Source organism: Musca autumnalis, unplaced genomic scaffold, assembly GCF_047663935.1.
Source record: "Musca autumnalis isolate F117 unplaced genomic scaffold, ASM4766393v1 scaffold_1, whole genome shotgun sequence".
Classification (NCBI taxonomy): Eukaryota; Metazoa; Arthropoda; class Insecta; order Diptera; family Muscidae; genus Musca; species Musca autumnalis.
The window spans coordinates 266,288,782-266,312,502 of NW_027411644.1; the positions used below are offsets into that span (position 1 = coordinate 266,288,782).

Sequence of the window (23,721 nt, forward strand, 5' to 3'; positions counted from 1 at the left end):
ATGTCTGTGTGGCTGGCTGGCTGCCTGTCTGTCATTGTTATTTTTAACAGTGAGTGAGTGAGTGGTCTGCTCTGGTCTTTAGTGACAATGATAATAATTTCCTTTTTTTCCAGTACCCTAAAGCAATAACTTTTGAAAATAGCAACAACAAACACAAAAGCTTTTGAGTATATACTACAAAACCAATAACAACAAAAAGCATAATCAACACACTTGTTTAAATATCGTGAATATTGTTGTTACGGATGATGATGTCTTTAATATTGGAGACGAAAAACAAAACAAAAATAATGTGGCGCCTCAACTTTGATGCCTAGCCTGCTTAGCTGTTACCTATCTACCTATTGTAGTTGAGCTTCTGTTTTTGTACTTTACGATGTAAACGTGCTAAACTAAAGCTGTATGTTTATATGTCTACCTGCTGATGAAATTATAACGCTTTGTCTGTCGTCTACAGGATGTCAAGATTGTTGTTGCCAATATTTTTGATTAGAGGTTGGTTGCCTGACTTGTTGACAAACTGACTGCCTGCTTCCATGGTTTGTTAAGTGTTAGATTCAAGGCAATTTTATTAACTTTAAGTAGTTTTTTGTTTGTTTGTGTTAGTTGTGAACTGTCATCGGATTCTTAAAAGCTTAGCATTAGATTGTCGTATATCCGACATGATTCTTAAACGAGACTACATTCTGTTTGTTGTTGAATGTGATGATGATTGTTATCGCTTTCGAACTGTCCTAATAAATCAGTAATTTTTTGATTGATAGCAGCATTTTGTGTGAGGAATATTAAATTAAATGGTTTTCTAATTAGCTGTGATAGAATTTCAAGAATTTTAATGTAAAGAAAAGTTTTGTCTGAAAGAAAGAGGTAGGCACGGGGGCAACGCAAAACGTCAATTTGATAATAGTTTTCAAATAGAATTTCCGTCATTTTTATATGAAAGGCAATAAAAGGAGAATAACATGAACAATATTTATAAATTTAAAGTATTATCCAGCAAAAAAGTTTGGAAGTAATGCAATGCAGAGTTATGATTGCACTACATCTTCCGCTGCATGCCACACGGAGTTATGAAAAATGGACTCCGTTCGCTACATTTTATAAACACTTGTTTAAATAGCACTATAAGAAAGCCAAATTGTTGATCCCTACATTTCTTCCAAGTACAAAAAAAGAGTGTCCAAAAATTGTTTAAAAAAAATAAAAAATAAGGTTGCGAACATTGCGATAATTCACGAGACAAAAATTAGTTTTGGAGTGGAGTTGGAGCTCATTTCGAAATCTGGACTGGAGTTGGAGGACAATATGTATAAAAACGCATTTAAATACAATCCAAAACACTGCATCAAAAGCCGTGATTTGGATCGAAAATAGACTGCATCCTAGCTGTGTGCTGTGGAAGCAAAATTGAGTGCTGTGTGTTCTCTTGTAAAATTCATTCGTGAGTTCACACCTAGCAAAATATTTTGGAAATTTGTACTGTACTGCACTGTACACCACAACTGATATTCTGCGAACTGGTTGTTGTCCGATTAAGTTAAGATTGATGAACATACTTCTAGGAGTTATGAAAAATGCACTCCGCTGGATACATTTTATAAGCAGTTGGTTTAGAGATCCCTACAAAACAAAAACAGTTGGTTGATCCCTACTCGCCGCTGGCGACATCCTTTCTTTAAAAGAGAAACAAGAGTGTATATATTTCGAAGAATTTGTTATAAAATAAAAAAAAATACAAATTAAAGTTGCGAACATTTTTGCGGTAATTTACGAGTCGGAAATTTTTAATGGAGTGGAGTTCAGTTGAATTCTATTTCGAAAACTGAACTAGTGATGGGAAGGCAACATAAGAAACCTTTAGGATGATGAAGCAAAATCAGATGGGCTTGGATTAAATGGTGAACGGATGAAGTAAACTCAAATGTGAAATGTGATTGACTTTAATGGAAACTTTTTATAATCTGTGTTTATATAATAAAGTTCTTAATATTCTTGTTTTACTCAAATAATAAATGCATTTTATTTATTCTGGGATATTTCGGAATGGCTTGCATTTTTACTGCATGTTTAGATTGATTAAAAACACAATCCGAAGAGTGCCTTTAAATTCAATCGAAAACACTACATCAAAAGCTGTGATTTGGATCGAAATGCTGTGGAAGCAAAATGGAGTGCATCCTAGCTGCGCGCTCTCTTGTAAAATTCATAAGTGAATTCATAGGAAAAGATGTACTCCAACGGCAGTTGTACTGTACATCTGTAGTGATTCAACTGCATCCGCGGATGCAAACTTTCTGCTGGGTAGAAAAAATGTACTCCAACGACACTTGTACTGTACACGCGGATGCAAACTTTTTGCTGGGTACAAATAAGCTGACTTTTAAAGGATTGTTGCGGCAAAAGTAGTATTTGAAAATTTAATTAAACTGAAATCTCAGTCTGGTATATTTATCTAAATTTGTAGCGGGTTTATTTATCTAAATATTTCAATAAAATTCTCATTATAATGTTTGTGAGTAGTTTCCTATGTCTTACCTTACCTCACTAACCTATAATAAAAATCATCCTGCCCTCTTTGATATAAAAAAACCCTAGACCATTCTGGGATCTTCATTGCAAATAAGTTGTTTAGAATGATACCCCGGAGTAGCACAAAGAAGTTTCTTACTCAACACATTTGTTCTTAACCATTTCTAAATAATTATTTTTCCCTGCTCAATTGAACAGATGATGTGCAATAAACCTTTTATGCTTTTTCTCTATAAAGAAAAATAAACTAACACAAAATTTAAGTTTTCTTTTTAAAGTTTTCCTTGGAATTTCTTTTTACAAACATTTCATTTGTAAATTAAGCAATTTATACAATGCTCTGAGTTTAATTCTTTCGTTTGTTTTTTGCCCTATTTCATTGTAAAAGCGAAAATAATTCAACGAATTATAAACAATGCGTATAAGAAGTATAAAGGAAACTTCATGGTTTCTTTTCTTTTTTAAATCAGCATCTTTTTGACTTAAACTTTGTGTATTGTTTAAGAAAATCAAACAACAAAAAATGGCAGACATTTACGAGAAGTAAAACACAACACCCATCAAACTCAAAAAAAAAAAATAAAACTGAACACCAGATGTTCTCTAGAAATATTAACAGTGCCCAAGAAATAATGATAATACCCAAGTCGAGATGGTCGAGTAAATTAATATATGAATGAATAATGTTCATACGATACATATGTGTGCATGTTTCCAATAGGATTCTTCCCCCTATTGAAAACACATGTTTATCATTCACATTCCTATGAAGAAGGAACCTGCGTAAAAGTACACAATTTGAACACCTCATAAAAACTTACAAATCAAAAAAATCCGCTAATGTTCAAAATGCTATGAAATAAACATTGTAGTTTGTTAAATATCAACACCATTCAAACACCATGTCTTTGGTCATAAACACCTGCCATTACTTGCAAAACTTTTCATTAGAAATTTATTAGCTAGCAGGAACCTGCATTCTTTGGTTTTGCAAGTTAGCAGAGAGTCAATTTTTATGATGTGCAATATTTTTAGTGCAAAAAAGTTTTCTTTTCTTCTTCCTTTTTTCGCTTCTAAACTCCATCAATAAAATCTGTTGCTTGCCAATAACTAACTCCACACGAATGTGAAGTGAAAATATGAACTGAAAATTTTTTGCTAAATCATTTGATGAGTTTTTGATTGACTGCAAAAGTAAACATCTTAATGTTCAGGGTGTGGGAGCAGAGCACGATTTCGTGAATGGAAAATAAATGGACTAAAAAGGGTTTCTGAAATTAAACACAACAAAAACAAAAATATTTTTAAACATATTTTTATTCAGAAGATAGATATCCTTTGCTTGATCCGACACTTTATTTAAACCTGGATACATTTTTTCTAAAAAACATCTAGAAATGTATACAATTTCACTGACTTGTTTGCCAATAGTTTACTCCTAGAAGTACCCAGCAAAAAATTTTGGAAGTTCTGCAATTGGAGTTATGATTTCACAACATCTTTTGATGTAGTCCAACAGAGTTATGAAAAATGCACTCCGTTCGATACATTTTATAAGCAGTTGCTGTAGAGATCCCTACAGAAAAAAACAGTTGGTTGATCCCTACACATTTCTTCAAAAGACAAACAAGAGTGTATAGATTTCGGAGAATTTGTTATAAAATAAAGAATTAAAAACTTAAGTTGCGCACATTTTTGCGGTAATTCACGAGACGGAAATTTTTAATGGAGCGGTGTTGGAGTCCATTTCGAAAGCTGAACTAGTGATGGGAAGGCAACATAAAAAACCTTTTGGATGATGAAGCAAAATCATATGCGCTTGGATTAAATTGAGAACGGAGGAAGTAAGCTCAAATGTGATTGAATTTAATGGAAACATTTTTTAGATTTGTGTTTATATAATAAATATAATAAAGTTCTTTGAGTTCTTGTTTTACACAAATAAAAAAAGCATTTATTTATTTTGGGATATTTCGCAATGGCTTGCATTTTTATTGCAATCCGAAGAATGAATATAAATTCAATCCAAAGCACAACATCTTATGCCTTGATTTGGATCGAAAATGGAGTGCATCCTAGCTGTGTGCTGTGGAAGCAAAATGGAGTGCATCCTAGCTGCGCGCTCTCTTGTAAAATTCATAAGTTAATTCATAGGAAAAGATGTACTCCAACGGCAAATGTACCGTACACTTGTAGTGATTCAATTGCATCCGCGGATGCAAACTTTTTGCTAGGTATGTTCATCAATAAGTCTGTCTGGTTACTTTCCCAGCAAGAATTGTCCAGCAAGAACTTTCTCAGAGAGTAAGGGGTTTTTATTCTCTTTTGCTAGAAAATTGTAAAAAGTAAACAGACACTTCCCAGCAAAAACCAGCAAGCAATCAGCTGGCTTGCCAAAACAGAACAATTTGTCCGCCAATAAAGAAGCAAACACGTTGTATTTTATTAAAAATAGAAAAGAAATTGAAACAAGTATTTTTCCACAAATTTGTTCTCCATAAAACAATACAATTAGACTATGTTATTTCCACAAAAAAAATTGTTTTTAATTTTCACAAACATACATCAACCACAAATTAGAAACAGATGATTGGTTGTTTTCAGGAAGAAGAAGAAGAATTGCTTTGCCAGTTGCTGCTAGAAGAAATTTATCCAGCAAGAATTTTCAAGCTCTCAGTGAAAGAACTGTCAAAATGTCTCTCTCGAATCGCTCTCTTTTGCTGGTTTTTTGTGTTAACAGACGACTTCCAGCAACAATTGGTACAAATTGTTGCAAATTTTAGGGTAACCAGACAGAGCTAATCTTAACTTCCTCGGACAACAACCAGTTCGCAGAATATCAGTTGTGGTGTACAGTGCAGTACAGTACAAATTTAGAATATTTCCGCATTTCGTACCTACTGAGGATGATGTCTTTAGAATTTTATTCTGTTTAATGATATTCTTCGCCTATAGTTATGGGATCATCAATTTTGACTTCCTCGGACAACAACCTGTCCTCAAAATATTAGTGGCAGTGTACAGTGCAGTACAGTACAAATTTAGTTCGTACCTTCTTATGTCGGATTTTAAAAGATTTTTCTCTTTCGTCACCTCAAATTCTGTTCTGTTGAAATTTGGATGATTTTTAATTGCTGATTTCTTAATTGCAGCTGGTTGTATTGTGATGAAAAAGCACTTGAGGTCTCATAGTCAAGTAGTTCCTAAACTTGCCGATTAATAAGCCGAACGAATGAATATTGAAAAAAATCGTTAAGGACCGGGTACAGTATCTAAAGAACACTGGCATATTTCTATCCGTTATATACAAAACCTTTGATTTTATTAAGATATCTGAACTGAGAAATAGAAGCAGTCAAAGGCCAAAACATACACATACATGTTTGGAACCTATACTGAAGTAATAACTTTACGGGAATAATGATGTAACTTTCCCGGTCAAAAGCTTTAAAAAAATATTAAATTATCAAAGGTTAAAAATATACCTTAAATTATGCTTCTTCTATTCAAACAAATACGAATTAATCATATGTGGACTCCTAAAAGTATGCACCCATAATGAAAATTTTAATAACGCTTAATTTTTCCATAAACAAAGAAGTTTCTGCTGCTTTCATAATCAACATAAAAAATAACATAATTCGAAAAATAAAACTTACCTCTTCTTCTATGAGAACCGCCACCACGATATTTATTCGGCGATATAACTGGTGGTCGTGGTGCCATCATTTGTGGCACTTCATCGGTTGTTGTGATATTGGCAGCAATATTTTTATGATGTGAAGATGTGGAAGCGTGACGTTCACTAGCATGACGTTCACGCCAATTGCTAAATGAATGACGTCGGCCGCCAGCTGTTGGCAATGTATGATGATGTGAATGATGTTTGCTAATGCAAAAAATTAAAGAAAAAAAAAAAACAAAAATATTCCAAATAAATATCATGTAAAACAAATTGGAGTAGCTTTGGTGGAAATATCCCCACAAAATGAACTGTCAACAGCTGCACAAAGTTGTTGTATTTCCTTTCAATGTCAAAAGATCAAGGAAGCAAACATCAAATACCATTTCGTCTTCTTCTTTCTTACCTTGGTGATAGCGGGCCACTGAAACAATCATCATGATCAAAGCTATGATTGGGTGTTGATGCTTCACTGCAAGAACCTAAACGATCGCGGCATGTTTCTGAATGGGAACTAGAAGAACGTTGACGTCTTTGGTGTAGAGAAGCAGTGATTTGTGGCTGGCCATGGGGAAGATGATGCGACATCAATGGTTGTAGTTCAAACGATTGCTAAAAAATGATTAGAAAGAACAAGAAAAAAAAACAACAACAAAAATTAAAAAGAGGAAGTTGTATAGATGAATATTGCAAAAAATATAGCTTATTCTTCTTCTTCTTTTTACTTACATGTTGAAAACCAAATTGCCCTCTTGGACTTCCCAGTGTTATGGTAGCTGTGCTATCAAGATTTGCCGATGTAATTAGACGTGTTTGTTCCGGTATTGTTACTTTGGGACTATTTCCTTTGGAATTGCGCCGTTTGAATATTGAAAATCCCTTACTGGAACTCTGTGAGTCTGGCGTAGTCGGTGACTTGGGGTCATTGTAGAAATAATAGGGATTATCTGCAAAACAAGAGAAAGCAATTAAATTCATTTTCATTCATTCATTTCTTTTCACACATTTGTGTTAAGTGCATTATAAAGTCTGCACAGATAATTCATTCAATAAAAAAAAGGAAAAATGACATTACATTGAGGCAGACAACAGTCTTTTGTAATGGAATTCATTCATTCTTTCGTACATTTAACCATTTGTTTATTTATTCATCTGATTTAACTTCCGCTTATTAAAAAACGAAAACGAATGTACGTCCGAAACTAAAAATCAAAATTCAAAACCTACTACAGATGAAACGGAAATAACCATTTGAATTAACTATTATGTGTGTGTGTGTGCGTGTTAGGTGGACTAAGGGTGCTGCCCTCGTTCATTACTTGTCAATGTGTTGCTGTGTGTATTGCAATTAATCTTAATGCAAATGTGTATCACAATAACAAGAGCAAAAACAGCAACAACTACTACTGGTCACTAACATTTGCTTATGGAGAAGCTTAATCTCTTGTACCCACTCCCTCTTTATCGCTGATAAAGTTAAAGTTAAATGACTTTAAACTGTGATTTCATTGAGTGTCATCTTTCTCTCCTGTTTCTCTGTTATTCAAATAAAATCACATGCAAGAGATTAAGGAGATGGAGTAGAGCGTTGATATATCTGTGGTCAGGGTTGGTAAAATAATGAATGTACGAATGTTATGTTTCCCCTGAGACCTTAGAATGTATTTTCAACATGCATATCTTGCCTAAAAAAGTTCAGATTCTTAATTCCGGAATCCCCTTAGTAAAATGCTTACAAAATTTTTTAATTGTTAGTGTAAGAAAAAGCTTTGTCGAACAAAACTCAACAAGCCGTCGGATTGAGTTTTAAATAGAATCATACCGCATTCTCTGATGTGGGAGTCTAACCTTGTGTCGTCGGACCTTTTAACAGCCTTATAGAAAGTGTGGTCTAAGTCTTTGTCTTAGGCTACTAACCACCCAAGCGAATAATCTTACTGTGAAAAAGAAGAAGACATAAAACCACCTAATTTTGAGGATCAACTGCACCTGAAATGTTTTACACAATCCAATTTACGCATCGGCGGATGTACTTGGAAATAACAAGGCCAATATAACTGCCTTAGGGTAAGTGCAATGTGACACCAAAGGCGTCAAAACAGCACATATAGTGGACACTCTGTATTATGGTTGCCATAAAACATCTCGCCCCACGATAAAGGCCGGGGTTTACTTTTATTCAATACAGTATTAGCTCCTCCCATGTGTCATGCGCAACTATAGCATTGATGCGATTCAATACCTTCTTGCAGCAAGGGAACGTAAGCTAATGAACCTAGCATATAAAGTAGCTGACACAGCGTCGAAGTTGCACGTCGGAAAGCAGAAATTTCATAAAAGGCGTGATGAAAGCATTCATCGTCTTAATAATAAGAAAAGGTGAGAGCAAAATTATTTACTTGGAGAGCAAAATAGAGCATTGTAAATATACAATATTGTTGATTAAATCCATATTATGTTTTATGGTTGCAGTAAAAATGTATATGTTAACATAGTTGCAATACCCTATTGTTGGCCACCACACATCGTCCAAATAATGTGCGCGTAGAGTAGGTTAGAGCAAAATTACTTGGAGAGCAAAATAGATCATTGTAAATATGTAAACATACATATTGTTGATTAAATAAATATTATGTTTTATGGTTGCAGTAACAATATATATTTTTCCATAGTTACAATAAACTATTTTCTGGGATTGTATTCCTTCTCAGGCCAGTTGCTAAGCATTTTCCACTACTCATCGCACTAATAACCTGTATGTAGAGCAGGTCAGAGCAAAAATATTTTTAGAAGAAAATTTTTCTGAGAGCAAAATATTACATTGTTAAAATGTGAACATATATATTGTTGATTAAGTCCATATTATGTTTTATGGTTTCAGTAACAATATATATTTTTAAAAAGTTACGATACTCTCATCGTCCCAATAACGTACACGCAGAGAAAGTCAGAGCAAAGATATTTTTAGAGGAAACCTAGTTTGAGAGTAAAATATGGCATTGTAAAAATGTAAACATACATATTGTAATGTGTGATGGTGGCAGCAGCAATATATATTTTTACATAGTAACAATATCATATTTTCTTTGATCTAAGCCCTTCTCAGATCAGTTGCTATGTTAGTATTGCCCACATCACTTGGGTACCGGAGGTCTTCGCCAAGGAAGACATTGTACTATAAGGATTGCCGTTTTGCTACCTAAAGAATGCTGCAAATGTCTTCCTTGCGATTTGTAGCAATAAGCAGAATATATGAAATGTTTTCGAACAATTTTGAAAAAGGAAAGGAAAAAGAAAACTGAGCAAATCGGGTGTTAGATTGATGCTTTAACAAAATTCGAAGAGGGGAATCAAACTGAATAAGGAAGTAGGGTTGCAGAATACCCAGGAAATTACAATGATATCATGCCGCCTACCAGAATGGGTTAAACATTGCCAAGGTGGTTAACTGAAGGATAGTAAGGCCCCAAGATGCCGATACTTTGCAAGATGAACGCTATTGCTTACGTTATTGAGCGTTCCATATGAACTCCCAATGAGATGCATCACCATATCAATGGGCCTAAAAAATCCACCATTGACAACATTTTGACTTTACGCCAAATCCACGACCAAATCCAACTTTTTATCGACTACAAAACAGCTTTCGATACGGTCAAAGTAGCTATAGACCCGGTAAATTTATCATCTAGCAGATCGTTATTCATGGAAAAGACCCAAGAGAAGAAGTTTAAGATGTAGCACCTATTGCCGACTACACAGACCATATACGGTCAAATGTGTTCCTATCGTAGTCTAAATTTAATATGTTATTAGCTGAAGTCAAAAATAATGTTTCCTAACCATTAGTTCAGTGATGGCCACCAACAACAACTTTCCTATGCCCGCGGGCATACGACACACACGTACAGTGTAAACACATTCGTTCGGTTAATGCATTGTTTACGTTTCCACTCACACTAGCGCAATTTATAATCTGCAAATGTGTGTTTTTGGCCATCATTGCATTAGTTCCATGTTATTCACCTTGTGATGCAAATGTGAATATATATAGCACACCACCAGAGCTACGAATACTCGCTCGAATTCCACTCGCGAGTAAAACTCTTCTAGAATTCGAGCGAGTTGAGGGGGACTTGCACCCTCCCCAACAACAAACAAAAACTTACTCCACCCAAATAAACTTGCCCAAAACCCATCAATAAAATTGCAACCAAAAAAATTACCACCGCGAGTCAATCGGAGTTCTGCACACTACACACAATACAACAGATTTCAGTGGTTCATGCCAAAATCTTTGACATCGTGTGTGAGCGGAAATCACATCGAGCGGACTCTGCCACCTTTGTGAGAAGTAGAAAAAATAATGTAATATATGTTATTTTAATCTACCTTCTAAAGAAGTACACTATGCCCTAAACAACTTGTTCCAGGTAGACCAATATTATAGTCGAATTCTTTGAAATATAAAGAAACATGCCGCCAAATTAAAAAAAGCCCAAATTGTTCTGAAAAAGCCTCATAAAGGCCCATACGGGCGTCAACAGTCATCATTGAATGAGACAAACAAGAAACAGCCAAATGCGGAATTTGGTCCGTTAATTGCTCTAAATCTCCATACTAAATAGAGATAACCAGAGTAATTTTGAAAATTCCCCTAAAATTGCCAATACCTAAAGGCCTGGGTACATACATAAGCTGCCTCCCCTGCTTGCCTTGCATGCTTCTGATAAATGAATAAAAAAAGAATAGGACAACCAAGTTCGAAATTGGCTCGGCATTCTTTATTCTTTTATTTTTGTTGTGTCAGAAATGAAACAGGAAAGCAAGGCAAGCAGGCGAGGCAGCTTATGTACCCAGGCCTTAATAATTGTGGATGGTAATAATTAATACCCGCAAAAATTGTATTTTTGGAGGTTAATGAATAGCTGTGTGTCCCCATAATCCAGTATTAAATTCCAAAGTTTTTGTTGACTAGGTTCTATTGCGTGGACAGATTTTGGTTATCCAGTTAAACACTAATTTCAATTCAGTGTTGCTAATGGTTCAACCCAGGTGGAGATGACACGAATTCATTGCAAAGTTCGAACAACGGAGAGTATCTCATAGAGAGCGGCTTTTGTGCTACTCCAAATGACACCATGTTACACCTGATGGTACTTGGGGGTATATCCCGAGTTTGACTGAAGAAACAGATGTTTACAACTCCTTAAGGGGTGATCCCTAGTTGTGCAGACAAAAAAACGCTAAAGTGCTAAGCGTTTGTCATGAAAGCACAACTAAATGGGCAAATATCCATTGTTGTTGTAAGAAAAATTGCATTTGAATGAAGTAAAGTTCGATGACAGAAAAGCCGCTCCACGGCCGATATGTCTGAAGAGGCTCTACCAAAGGCGAAACATGCATGTAACATAGTGGTGGTTGTGTGGGTTCAAATCTTCGGCTCTCCTTCTTCACTTGCAAAAATAAACGGTCATTGAGCTCGATTCCAACGAGAAATTATTTAAATGACTACCTTCGAAACCCTTTTTTATGCAAAAGCTGTTTGCGGTGCCAACAATAACTCGAAAACGAATGGCCAGTTCTTCATATATTTTTGTGGGTGCTTTAAGAACCTTATAATATTGTCGTTTAGCGAAACAGAATTTTAATGCCGGGCATACACTATGGGCATGCAGGACAGCATTTGTAATAGTATTAGTAAATTTTGAAGTTGTTGTCAATGTATTTGGGAGTAGTTTTGGTTTTGATTTTGTAAATGAATCCCTTTCAATCCGATGAATTGTTCCAAGTATATTATTTGTGAGGAAATTAGAAATTAGGAAAACTTCAACCCAAAATCGAGTTCTGGAGGAAAATTCATCATTTTTGCAATATGGATTGAAGGAATGCCACACACTATTCAATCACACACTTACACAAGGGTTCATCGGTTGCTGTCCTGCATGCCCATAGTGTATGCCCGGCATAAAAAAATCTGTTTTAACAAAATTGTGAACTGTCAAAGCCAAAATTTCGATTTTAATGAAAAAAATGTAAAGTTTTTTGTCTAAAAATAGGGAATTTGTTTAAGTCTTTCACGCTTAAAGACACGATTTTTATGTATTTAATAAGCTTACAAGAATATATGAAGATCAGCTTTCGTTTTCGAGCTATTGTTGTCAACGACTTCAAAAAATCCATTTCGAGAAAAAAGGTGTTTTAAGTTGCGCCTCTCCACAAAAATCACAATGGGTTCTTCACTTTGAACGGTCACATCTCAACCAATTTTTCTTCGATTGACTTGAAATTGTTGCGGCATACTCTATGTTAGCTGTACTTCAAAAATGCCAATATTTTTTTTTTTTTTGATTTTTGAAAGGGTGTAACCCTTCAAGAAATTTTATGATTATTCGTAATATATATAATTGTTCCACAAACATCCCAGTTGGGACAAGGGAGACTTCTCTCATATCAATGAGTGCACGCCGATTCATATTGGCTCAATGATATGGGACCTACTTTTTATTGCCGAGTGCGAACGGCGTGTCTTACGACACCACTTTTAGAGAAGTTTTTCATGGCTTAAATACTCAGGAAATGTCGCCAGCATTACTGAGGGGGAATTTTGCCACCGTTGAAAATTTGATGTTGCTTGGCCTGGGATTCGAACCGCAGACCTTCTGAGTGCAAGGCGGTCGTGCTAACCATTGCACCACGGTTATTCGTAATAACTTTGTATTAATTCTAACAAAATCTCAAGTTTCCATAAAATAAAAACCTTCTTAATCCCATTAAATCCCCACATTCAACAGAAAATCTTTATACTATATTGAAAAATTCCCTCAACTACCTCCAATTCAATCGAGTGTTAGAAATTTCCCCACATTAAAATGAAGTTCCCAAAATTATTTTAGAAATTTCCCTCAAATATCCCCAAGTTCCCAAAAGTGTGTGCTAAAAATCCCCTCCAAATAATCCCAGATTTTGTTTTGTGTGGGTTTTTTGTTTGTGTAACATATTTACCTGAGAAAAATGTATTTGTTGCATTATCCACTGTGACAAACATGATGATGGGATTATTTGTGCGAAACTTAATCCACTTAAAAATGCAAATTAGATTGTAAATGCCAAATTTTCAATTGACAATGAATGAATGCTGGCTTGTAATTGTTTTGTTCAAAACGAAGTGTAACGTTTATGTTAATGTTTTGTAATTATATTCACTTTTCTTGTTGTTGTTCATTCAATTTTTGTAATTGTTTATGCACTACTAATAATACTGTTGTTGTTCTCCGGTCATTGTCGTACAAATATTGATATTTTGGCCTTTAACAATGGTGGCGGCATTCAGCATTTTTTTTTCAATAAAATAAAGGCACTCAATAAACTTTCTCTTAAATACCAAATTAATTAATGCTTATAATAATCATTTCGTTTTAAACAATTATAATTGTGTATTTTATGGGTCGCAGTGTTTTTGTTGTAATTATGATTATTACTTTTATTATTATTTGTAAACACAATTTGAGTGAGTCGAGTGTGTGCCCAATAATAAATAAATACACTTTTGGGTAATTATGTTGATAACAGCACAAATATGAAAAAATTGTTTATTGGTATTGTTTTTCTTTGCTGCATTGTTATTGTTGCTTTCTGTTTGTATACAAAACTTTTTGTATTGGTATTGGTTATCGTAAATACAAATAAATCCAAAAAGCCGCGCTTTTTTCCACTTTTAAAAACTTTTGAAGTTTGTTATTGATTTTTTCAGTTTTAGTTTTATAAAATTAACACAAAATATGTTTAATAAACTTTTAATTATTTCTTATTTTGTTTACAAAATTTATTCTTATTTTTGTTTTGATTTTATTTCTTTTGTTATTTGTGGTACACTATGGTGCCGTTATGCGTCTTATTGCATTGACATCCCGAAACGGAATAAAAAAATCAACGTTCTAAAATGATTCTACAAGCCACAGACACAACACAACTTATGTGCAACATGTTTCTTTTGCTACAACACCACCACGAGCCCAAGAGCAGGAAAGCAGTACACTAACAATACCATAGCATACGCACACGCACACACTTGTAGGTTTCACGCACAACAACATTACGCCTACAACAACAATGTATTCAATCCCAGCTAGCATTTGGAAGTGAGTTACTCACTTCCTCTACCAAAAGTAATCGCTTTCTGCACTTCTTTTCTATAAAAGAGCGATACTTTATCATTTTACAATAACAAATGTATTACTGTTCAAATTAGATCGATCTGCAAGAACTACCTAGTGTCGCAGAAGAAGATGAAAATTCTGTATTTGATTGTTTACACAAACAATTTACATTGTTTTACTATTTCTTCTCGTGAGAGAGATAAGGTGAGAGTTTTACAGCTACTCCAAGTATTTGCAAATATCAACAATAAGAAAAATATCAGTCAGTTGTAAGTGCGAAAGGTTCGTGGAAAAGTGAAATTGAAAAAATTAAATTAATAATTTAATATTTAAACATTTATAAATTGAAATGTAAAAAAGTGCAGTGACTAAATAATTGTGAATGAAAAAAAGCAGAAAAAATAATAATGTGTATTGTGTATAATGTGAGAGATATTTAGATAAGAAAAAATAAATTTCATTTTCTTTATCATAGAGTGAATTTGAATATTAGAAAAAAAACAAAAAATCGAAAAAATTCCAAAAAGTCAAAAGTGCCAACAGTACTTATTAACAGTACTTTTAGGACAATTTTCCGGCAAATAAAATCTTTTATTTAGCTAAAAACGTTTTAAAAACAATATATACGGCATCATTTAGAGATTACAAAAGAAAATTTTCAGTTAGGCTTTGATAATCAAGAAATATACCTCGATGACTGTCAGTTTTGCTTGCCAATGTGTACTATACTTTACACTCATTCGACAAAGAAAATTAAAACAAATAAGTTTGCTGAAATAATGATAATATAATTTGACTTTTAAAATGTACACATTTTCGATTTTAATTTTTGTTTTATTTATTTATTTATTTATTTATTTATTTATTTATTTATTTATTTATTTATTTATTTATTTATTTATTTATTTATTTATTTATTTATTTATTTATTTATTTATTTATTTATTTATTTATTTATTTATTTATTTATTTATTTATTTATTTATTTATTTATTTATTTATTTATTTATTTATTTATTTATTTATTTATTTATTTATTTATTTATTTATTTATTTATTTATTTATTTATTTATTTATTTATTTATTTATTTATTTATTTATTTATTTATTTATTTATTTATTTATTTATTTATTTATTTATTTATTTATTTATTTATTTATTTATTTATTTATTTATTTATTTATTTATTTATTTATTTATTTATTTATTTATTTATTTATTTATTTATTGGTCATTGCCACTATTTTATGGTAAAATATGCAATATCTTTCAAACAATGTACTTATTTGTCGCCTAAAGGTACTATATCCAAGAAGCATTTTCTATCGCCCATTACCCGAAGCAGTCACTCCCGGGCGATAGAAACACACATCCCCGATATCGCATTCTTATTGATGTAGGCACACCGTTCGGGAAGAAATGAACCACGCATTCGTTTCCTCATAAATGTGTCTCATGCGTTGCCTTTGAAAGTATCGCTTTAGTCCAGAGTCGAGAGTCACGATGGCGATATTTTTATGAGGAAACGAATGCGTGGTTCATTTCTTCCCGAACGGTGTGCCTACATCAATAAGAATGCGATATCGCGGATGTGTGTTTCTATCGCCCGGGAGTGACTGCTTCGGGTAATGGGCGATAGAAAATGCTTGCTGGGATATGCCCGGTATAACCATGGTGCATAGGAGGAATATGCTACACACATTGTTATTTGTGTTGTACGAGGCCCATGTGCGTATGGTGCTTAGCATAAATACTATTTTTTTCTTATTGTTGTTGCCTCGCACTGGACAATTGGTACGCAGCATAAGTGCTTATTGTAGAAGTCTAATGTATGTTATGTTGCCGCTCGCTCAATCGAATCTGTGTACTTAGGTGTAATAGTAGTAGTTGTTGTTATTGATGTTGTTGTCTAGAATTTCCATTCAATTCCCATCTCAAATCATTGAAACATTTATCTAACCGTCCATGCATCCATCCATCTATTTGCTGCTGTTTTGCTTCGCTCGAGTTTTGATTCCAATGCCGAATACAATTAATGCATATTGTTTTAAATGCCTAAGTGTGGGTGAAAACACACAGAAACAACAATAACAACAAGAACGGCATCGGTGGTAATCACTGCAATATTGAGAGTGAAAAATTTGCTTTATTGTCTGTTTTTCTCCCTCATAGCCTCTTTGGCCTTTCACTTCACGTTTGCCTTTTTGTGAGTTTGACCAAAGATAAACAACTAAGTGGTGTTTTCAGCCAATTACGAGGGTAGTTATTAACACTTTTAGTGCAAATTTTATATATATTTCAATCGTTATAAATAATTTTCGAAGTAGAAAATTAAGTAGATTAGGCCAAAGAAGCTGTAGATGTTTTAATCCACAGGATCTTCAATTTACGCCAAATTCATTGCTTTCTATTAAAATAAATAAACGATCACCCAAATTTAATGAAGCTCATATCTCTATCATATTAAAATAAAATAAAATAAAAGTTATTTTGATAAATGTCGAAAAAAATTTGTCCGGAGCAAAATTTGCTAGGCTACGACCCCAGACTGTATGTACATCCCTGTTTCTAACAACATACCCTTATTTTCTTTATTTACAGGTTTTCCCGATGATGCTGCCATAAGGATAAATAATGAATTGGAAATTACCATCGATTTGATGCCAACGCTAAAAACTGGAAGCTTTCCATGTGATTGCATTAAATTCCATTTTTCTGCATTATGCAAAATGTATGGTTTTTCACTCTAAAATATTACCACTTTACCATAAATAATTAATTTGGAATAAAAAAATTAAATTACTTAAAACCAAAACTATTTGTGTTATTATTTAAAAGATTTCGTCATTTGACAAGCCATACTATAAATTACAAATTAAACAAAATGAATGTTATCACTTTCAATCAATTAAATTTGATTTTCGGTAAAAAATATAGTTTGTTCATTTTAACTGGGTTCCACTGTAAAAGAATTGTCAATTTTCTACAGTGGAACCTCGTGGTTATTTTTGGTTTTTGCTGCAGCGATCATGTAGATCAATAGATGGCGCTATTTTCATGAATTTGCCATCGTTGCCAACACTTTTCTATTGGAAAGACTTTTTCTTCCTTGCGCCCAAAAGAATGCCAAGGTTTTATATATAGTTGGCAACGATGGCAAAATCATGAAAATAGCGCCATCTATTGATCGCTGTAGCAAAAACCAAAAATAACCACAAGGTTCCGCTGTAGAAATTTTACAATTCCTATACAGTGTAACCCAGATAAAATTACCAAATTATTTTTTTTTAAATCACATATAATTGATTGAAATTGATTTTGTTTAGTGTTAATTTGGAGCATGTTCTATATCACAACCACAGCCCACCTATAAATGTGTCCAGCTGATGCCTATCCACGACGAGTTGTGCTTGTGGTGGCCTTTTGGCTGATATTATTTTTATATATTCCACCATAGTATGGAGTGTTTATTAAGTTTGTTTTCCATTTGTAATGCACTGAAATAATCATTTCATATAATATGTCCATCTGTTGTAGTCACTCTAACGTCCTAGAACTCTACACTCACTCTAGAGCGAGAACTCTATATTTGTGCACCTGAGTGAATTTATCCATAAGCAGGTCAAATTCGACGATGGATGAATATAACCCCCATATAACGGTACCTCCCGATTTTCGGTATTTTGAAGATTTTAGCTAAAATTTTTAACCGAACCATCTGCATTTTGACTGTTGAGGTTCTAAGGGGTCACAACACTTATCCATCAAATATCAAGCCAATTCGATGTGATTATGATGCTAAAACCTCGAAAAATCCGAAAATCGAGCGGTACAGTTCTTTGGGGGCAACATCAAGACGTGGACCGATATAGCCAAATTTTAATTATAAAACTCTATCTTAAATATTGTGAGAGTAAATCGACTCCGAATTGCCTGAAACAGATTTCGCGCAAACATACTTAGGTATGTAAAACTATTATTCCGATAAGGCAATTTTTTGATCATATCAAGGGTGTCACGCCATACTATAAATTAAAAATTAAATATTTTTAAAAAAAAAATAATATTGTTAATTTTAACTGGGTTCCACTGTAAAAGAATTGTCAATTTTCTACAGTGGAACCTCGTGGTTATTTTTTGGTTTTTGCTACAGCGATCATGTAGATCAATAGATGGCGTTATTTTCATGAATTTTCAATTACAATGAGTTTGTTCTTCCTTGCGCCTAAAAGTATGCCAAGCTTTTATATATAGTTGGCAACGATGGCAAATTCATGAAAATAACGCCATCTATTGATCTACATGATCGTTGTAGCAAAAACCAAAAATAACCACGAGGTTCCACTGTAGAAAATTGACAAATCTTTTACAGTGGAACCCAGTTAAAACGACCAAATTATTTCTTCATAATTCACATTTAATTAATTGAAAGTGATTTTGTTTAGTGTTAGTTTGGAGCATGTTCTATATCATAACCAGAGCCCACCTATAAATGCGTCCAGTAAGACCAGCTATCGGCGTTATGTCCGACACATACAACGTATCCATTACCTTCATATGGGAAAAGTTTCTGAAGCGTTATCTCTCGAGAAGGTGATCACAATTGGCCACGGAGATCTTGCGATTTAACACCATGCGATTTCTTCCTTTGGGGCCATGTAAAAGATGGAAATCTTGAGGCAGCTACTTTGCGATTTGTCTGATATTATTTTTATATATTCCACCATAGTATGGAGCGTATATTAAGTTTGTTTTCCACTTGTAAAGCACTAAAATAATTATTTCATATCATATGTCCGTCTGTTGTAGTCACTCTAGCGTCCTACAAGCAGGTCAAATTCGACGATGGATGAATATAACCCCCATATAACGGTACCTCCCGATTTTCGATATCTATCATCTACAATTTGACAGTTGAGGTTGTAAGGGGTCACAACACTTACCCAGCAAAAATTAAGCTATTTCGACTTGATTATGATGCCAAAACCTCAAAAATTCCGAAAATCCGACGGTACAGTTCTTTGGGGGCAACATCAAGACGTGGATCGATGTAGCCCATTTTTAATACCAAACATTCTAGTATTAATAGAAACTTCTGTACCAAATTATAAAACTCTATCTTAAATATTGTGAGGGTCGACTCCGAATTGTCTGAAACTGATTTCGCGCAAACATACTTGGATATGTAAAACTATTATTCCGATATGGCTTTTTTTATCATATCAAGGTACACACCGTCATGCCATACTATAAATTACAAATTAAACAAAATGAATGTGATCACTTTCAATCAATTAAATTTGATTTTCGGTAAAAAAAAATATAGTTTGTTCATTTTAACTGGGTTCCACGGTAAAAGAATTGTAAATTTTCTACAGTGGAACCTCGAGTTAATTTTGGTACAGCGATCATGTAGATCAATAGATGGCGCTATTTTCATAAATTTGCCATCGTTGCCAACATAGTAAGAAGTGTTTATTAAGTTTGTTTTCCATTTGTAATGCACTGAAATAATCATTTCATATAATATGTCCATCTGTTGTAGTCACTCTAACGTCCTAGAACTCTACACTCACTCTAGAGCGAGAACTCTATATTTGTGCACCTGAGTGAATTTATCCATAAGCAGGTCAAATTCGACGATGGATGAATATAACCCCCATATAACGGTACCTCCCGATTTTCGGTATTTTGAAGATTTTAGCTAAAATTTTTAACCGAACCATCTGCATTTTGTCAATTGAGGTTCTAAGGGGTCACAACTCTTATCCATCAAATATTAAGACATTTCGATGTGATTATGATACTAAAACCTCGAAAAATCTGAAAATCGAGCGGTACAGTTCTTTGGGGGCAACATCAAGACGTGGACCGATATAGCCAATTTTTAATTATAAAACTCTATCTTAAATATTGTGAGAGTAAATCGACTCCGAATTAACTGAAACAGATTTCGCGCAAACATACTTAGGTATGTAAAACTATTATTCCGATAAGGCAATTTTTTGATCATATCAAGGTGTACACCGTCACGCCATACTATAAATTAAAAATTAAATATTTTTGAAAAAAAAAATATTGTTAATTTTAACTGGATTCCACTGTAAAAGAATTATCAATTTTCTACAGTGGAACCTCGTGGTTATTTTTTGGTTTTTGCTACAGCGATCATGTAGATCAATAGATGGCGTTATTTTCATGAATTTTCAATTACAATGAGTTTGTTCTTCCTTGCGCCTAAAAGTATGCCAAGCTTTTATATATAGTTGGCAACTATGGCAAATTCATGAAAATAACGCCATCTATTGATCTACATGATCGTTGTAGCAAAAACCAAAAATAACCACGAGGTTCCGCTGTAGAGATTTTACAATTCCGTTACAGTGTAACCCAGATAAAATTACCAAATTTTTTTTTTTTTAAATCACATATAATTGATTGAAAGTGATTTTGTTTAGTGTTAATTTGGAGCATGTTCTATATCATAACCACAGCCCACCTATAAATGTGCCCAGCTGATGCCTATCCACGACGAGTTGTGCTTGTGGTGGCCTTTTGGCTGATAGGTCCACTCCTTCCGATACCTCCCCCACAAAAGTTCGAAAATATTCGCTAAAATGGTACACGCGATATCTCATAGACATAGCAACCGATTTGGTCCAAACTTTGGATATCTAAATATTGTCGAAACTTAGTTTATGTTCAAATTAGGGCCCTACCTGTCCAATCCTTGGGGTACCACAAACAAATGTTTAACATTTTTATGTGGTTAAGGGTCTGTTCGAGGATCCTTTGGACATTTTTACCAAAGATATAAAGGGTGTTTTTTTAAGCTAGATAGAACTTTAAATTGTAAAAAGTAACACAAAAAATTAAATTTTGATGAAACTTTTTTTTTATTTGTTTCAGTATACTCTGACAAATCATCATGAATAGACTCACGCTTGAACAACGCTACGAAATTATCCAAATTTACTTTGAAAATCAGTCGTCGATTCGCGCAACTTATAGACGACTTCGTCATTTCAGCGATGAACCGTATTTTTGGCTTAACGGGTTTGTTAATAAGCAAAATTGCCGCATATGGAGTGAGACCAATCCACAAGAGACCCTACAGAATCCATTACATCCAGAAAAATGCACCGTATGGTGCGGTTTTCACGCTGGTGGCATCATCGGACCTTATTTCTTCAAAAATGAGGCCGGAGCTCGCGTTACGGTCAATGGAGATCGTTGCCGCACCATGATCAATAATTTTTTGTTTGAAAATATGGATGACATTGATACGGAGGAGATGTGGTTTCAACAGGATGGCGCTACGTGCCATACGGCGAACGCAACCATCGACTTATTGAAATCAAAATTTGGCGATAAGTTGATTTCGAGAAGTGGACCTGTCAATTGGTCTCCAAGGTCGTGCGATTTGACACCTCTCGATTATTTCCTGTGGGGCTACGTGAAGTCACTGGTTTATGCTGATAAACCAGCAACAATTGATGCCTTGAAGGCCAGCATTGTTCGTGTTATTCGTGACATACGGTCAGCAGTGCTCGAAAAAGTGGCCAAAAATTGGACGTCCAGAATGCACTTCGTCAAGAACATCCGCGGTGCCCATATGCCCGAAATCATTTTCAAATGTTAATGTCACGTATTGATCTTTCGAATAAAAAAAAATTTTGATTACAATTTAATTTTTTGTGTTATTTTTTACAATTTCAAGTTCTATCGGCCTTAAAAAAACACCCTTTATATCTATCGATATCCCCGCAAACTTTTGAGCTTTAATCCTATCAAAACTTTTGTCGGTTCATACGCACCAAATTTTGAAAACATTTTTTTTTTTTTTTTTTTTTTTTTGGGAAAAAGTATTTCAATCCACACAGGTTGAGTGTATATCTCTGTCGGCAAAGCCGACTGATACTTTTTTACTTGTTTTGTTTAGTTTTAATTTGTAACTGATGGACACGATCTTCTATTTGGAGCATGTTCAATGTATATCATAACCAGAACCCACCTTATAAATGCATTCAGTAAGACCAGCTGGTACCTACCCACGACGAGTGGGCGTTATGTCCGACACAAACAACGTATGGATACGTTTTTAACGAGAAAAATTTCCGGAGCGAAAAGTTTCCACTATAGTATGGAGGGTATATTACGTTTGTTTTTCAGTTTGTAAAGCATTGAAATAATCATTTGCGACCCTATGAAATATACATATTATGTATATTATTGATTAGGACAAAATTCGGAGTCGATCTAGCTATGTCCGCCTTTTGTAATCACTCTAGCGTCCTAGAACTCTACCGGTACGTCCCGATTTTCACCAAACTTTTTACCGAACTACCTGTAATTTGACATTAGAGATTCCCAGTGGTCACAAAAGGATTCTTAGTGTTCAAAACACTATTTTTTTCCTTTTTTGTGGCTGCTATTTGGTTTCCCCGCTGCCAACAAACTTCTCCAGTGCTAATGGTGTTTATATCAATATTTTCGGTGTACTTTTTCTGTAATTTACGGTTCCCAGTGATCCAAAAATATCTGCACCAAAAATTGTGAACGTAGGCGATACCTCTCGATTTCAATTATTGTAAAGTTTTCCGACTGAATTAGCTATTACTTTGTAGTTGGGGTTTCCAGTGGTCAAACAAATTCTCCGCCTAAAAGTGTGAACATAGGATATAGCCCACATATAACCACCCCGATTTCAGGTATTTAAAGGTTAAATATACAAAATCACAATGGACAGCCTATCCAATCAATGAAAAAATTTACCAGTGATTTTAGTTCTTAGGGCTTAGAAAACCTCACATTTTTGGCATCGTGTACAGCTACGACTTGAAATATTTTAAGCTCTTAAGATTATCTCTGGGTCGAGGGTATTAAAAGCTCTACTTGGCCGAACTTGTAAGATATTGAACTACTCAAATTCTATGTATGTACATGGCGGTCATTCTTCTAATCATATATTTTTCTAAAATTTATTTTAAACATCCAAATCCTTTAATAACAAATAAAAAGAAAACTTAAAGTTTTTCGAGAATGTCAGAAACAAAACTAATTTTATAAAGAACAATTCCTCTATACCACATTTTCCAAAGTTCTAATACTCCTATACAGTTTCTACGATTCTAACAAATTTCCCACAATTGAAAAATGGGGAAAAATAGTTCATATGGACAATAAGATATTTCCAAAACATTTCAATTATAACAAAACTCCAGATTTCTGCAACATCCTTTCCTATTTTCTTTTGTTATTGAAATTGGAAAAATAAAATCCATGTCAATTTCCTGGAATAATGCAAATCATATGGACTTCCTTTAATCACCCTCCTCGTACCAACAAC

At 33.9% G+C, this 23,721-nt stretch overlaps 1 protein-coding gene across 2 annotated transcripts in view; it reads right to left on the bottom strand.

Moving 5' to 3' along the window:
• stumps (DBB domain-containing protein stumps) overlaps window positions 1-23,721 on the bottom strand; it is a 264,285-nt gene that overhangs the window by 64,847 nt on the left and 175,717 nt on the right. For both annotated transcript variants that reach the window (XM_073961101.1, XM_073961102.1), the window contains exons 4-6: window positions 6,941-7,158; window positions 6,618-6,823; window positions 6,189-6,418 (exon numbers count right to left, since the gene is read on the bottom strand). In XM_073961101.1, the coding sequence (XP_073817202.1) occupies window positions 6,189-6,418; window positions 6,618-6,823; window positions 6,941-7,158 (654 nt within the window). The remainder of the gene's footprint in view (window positions 1-6,188; window positions 6,419-6,617; window positions 6,824-6,940; window positions 7,159-23,721) is intronic.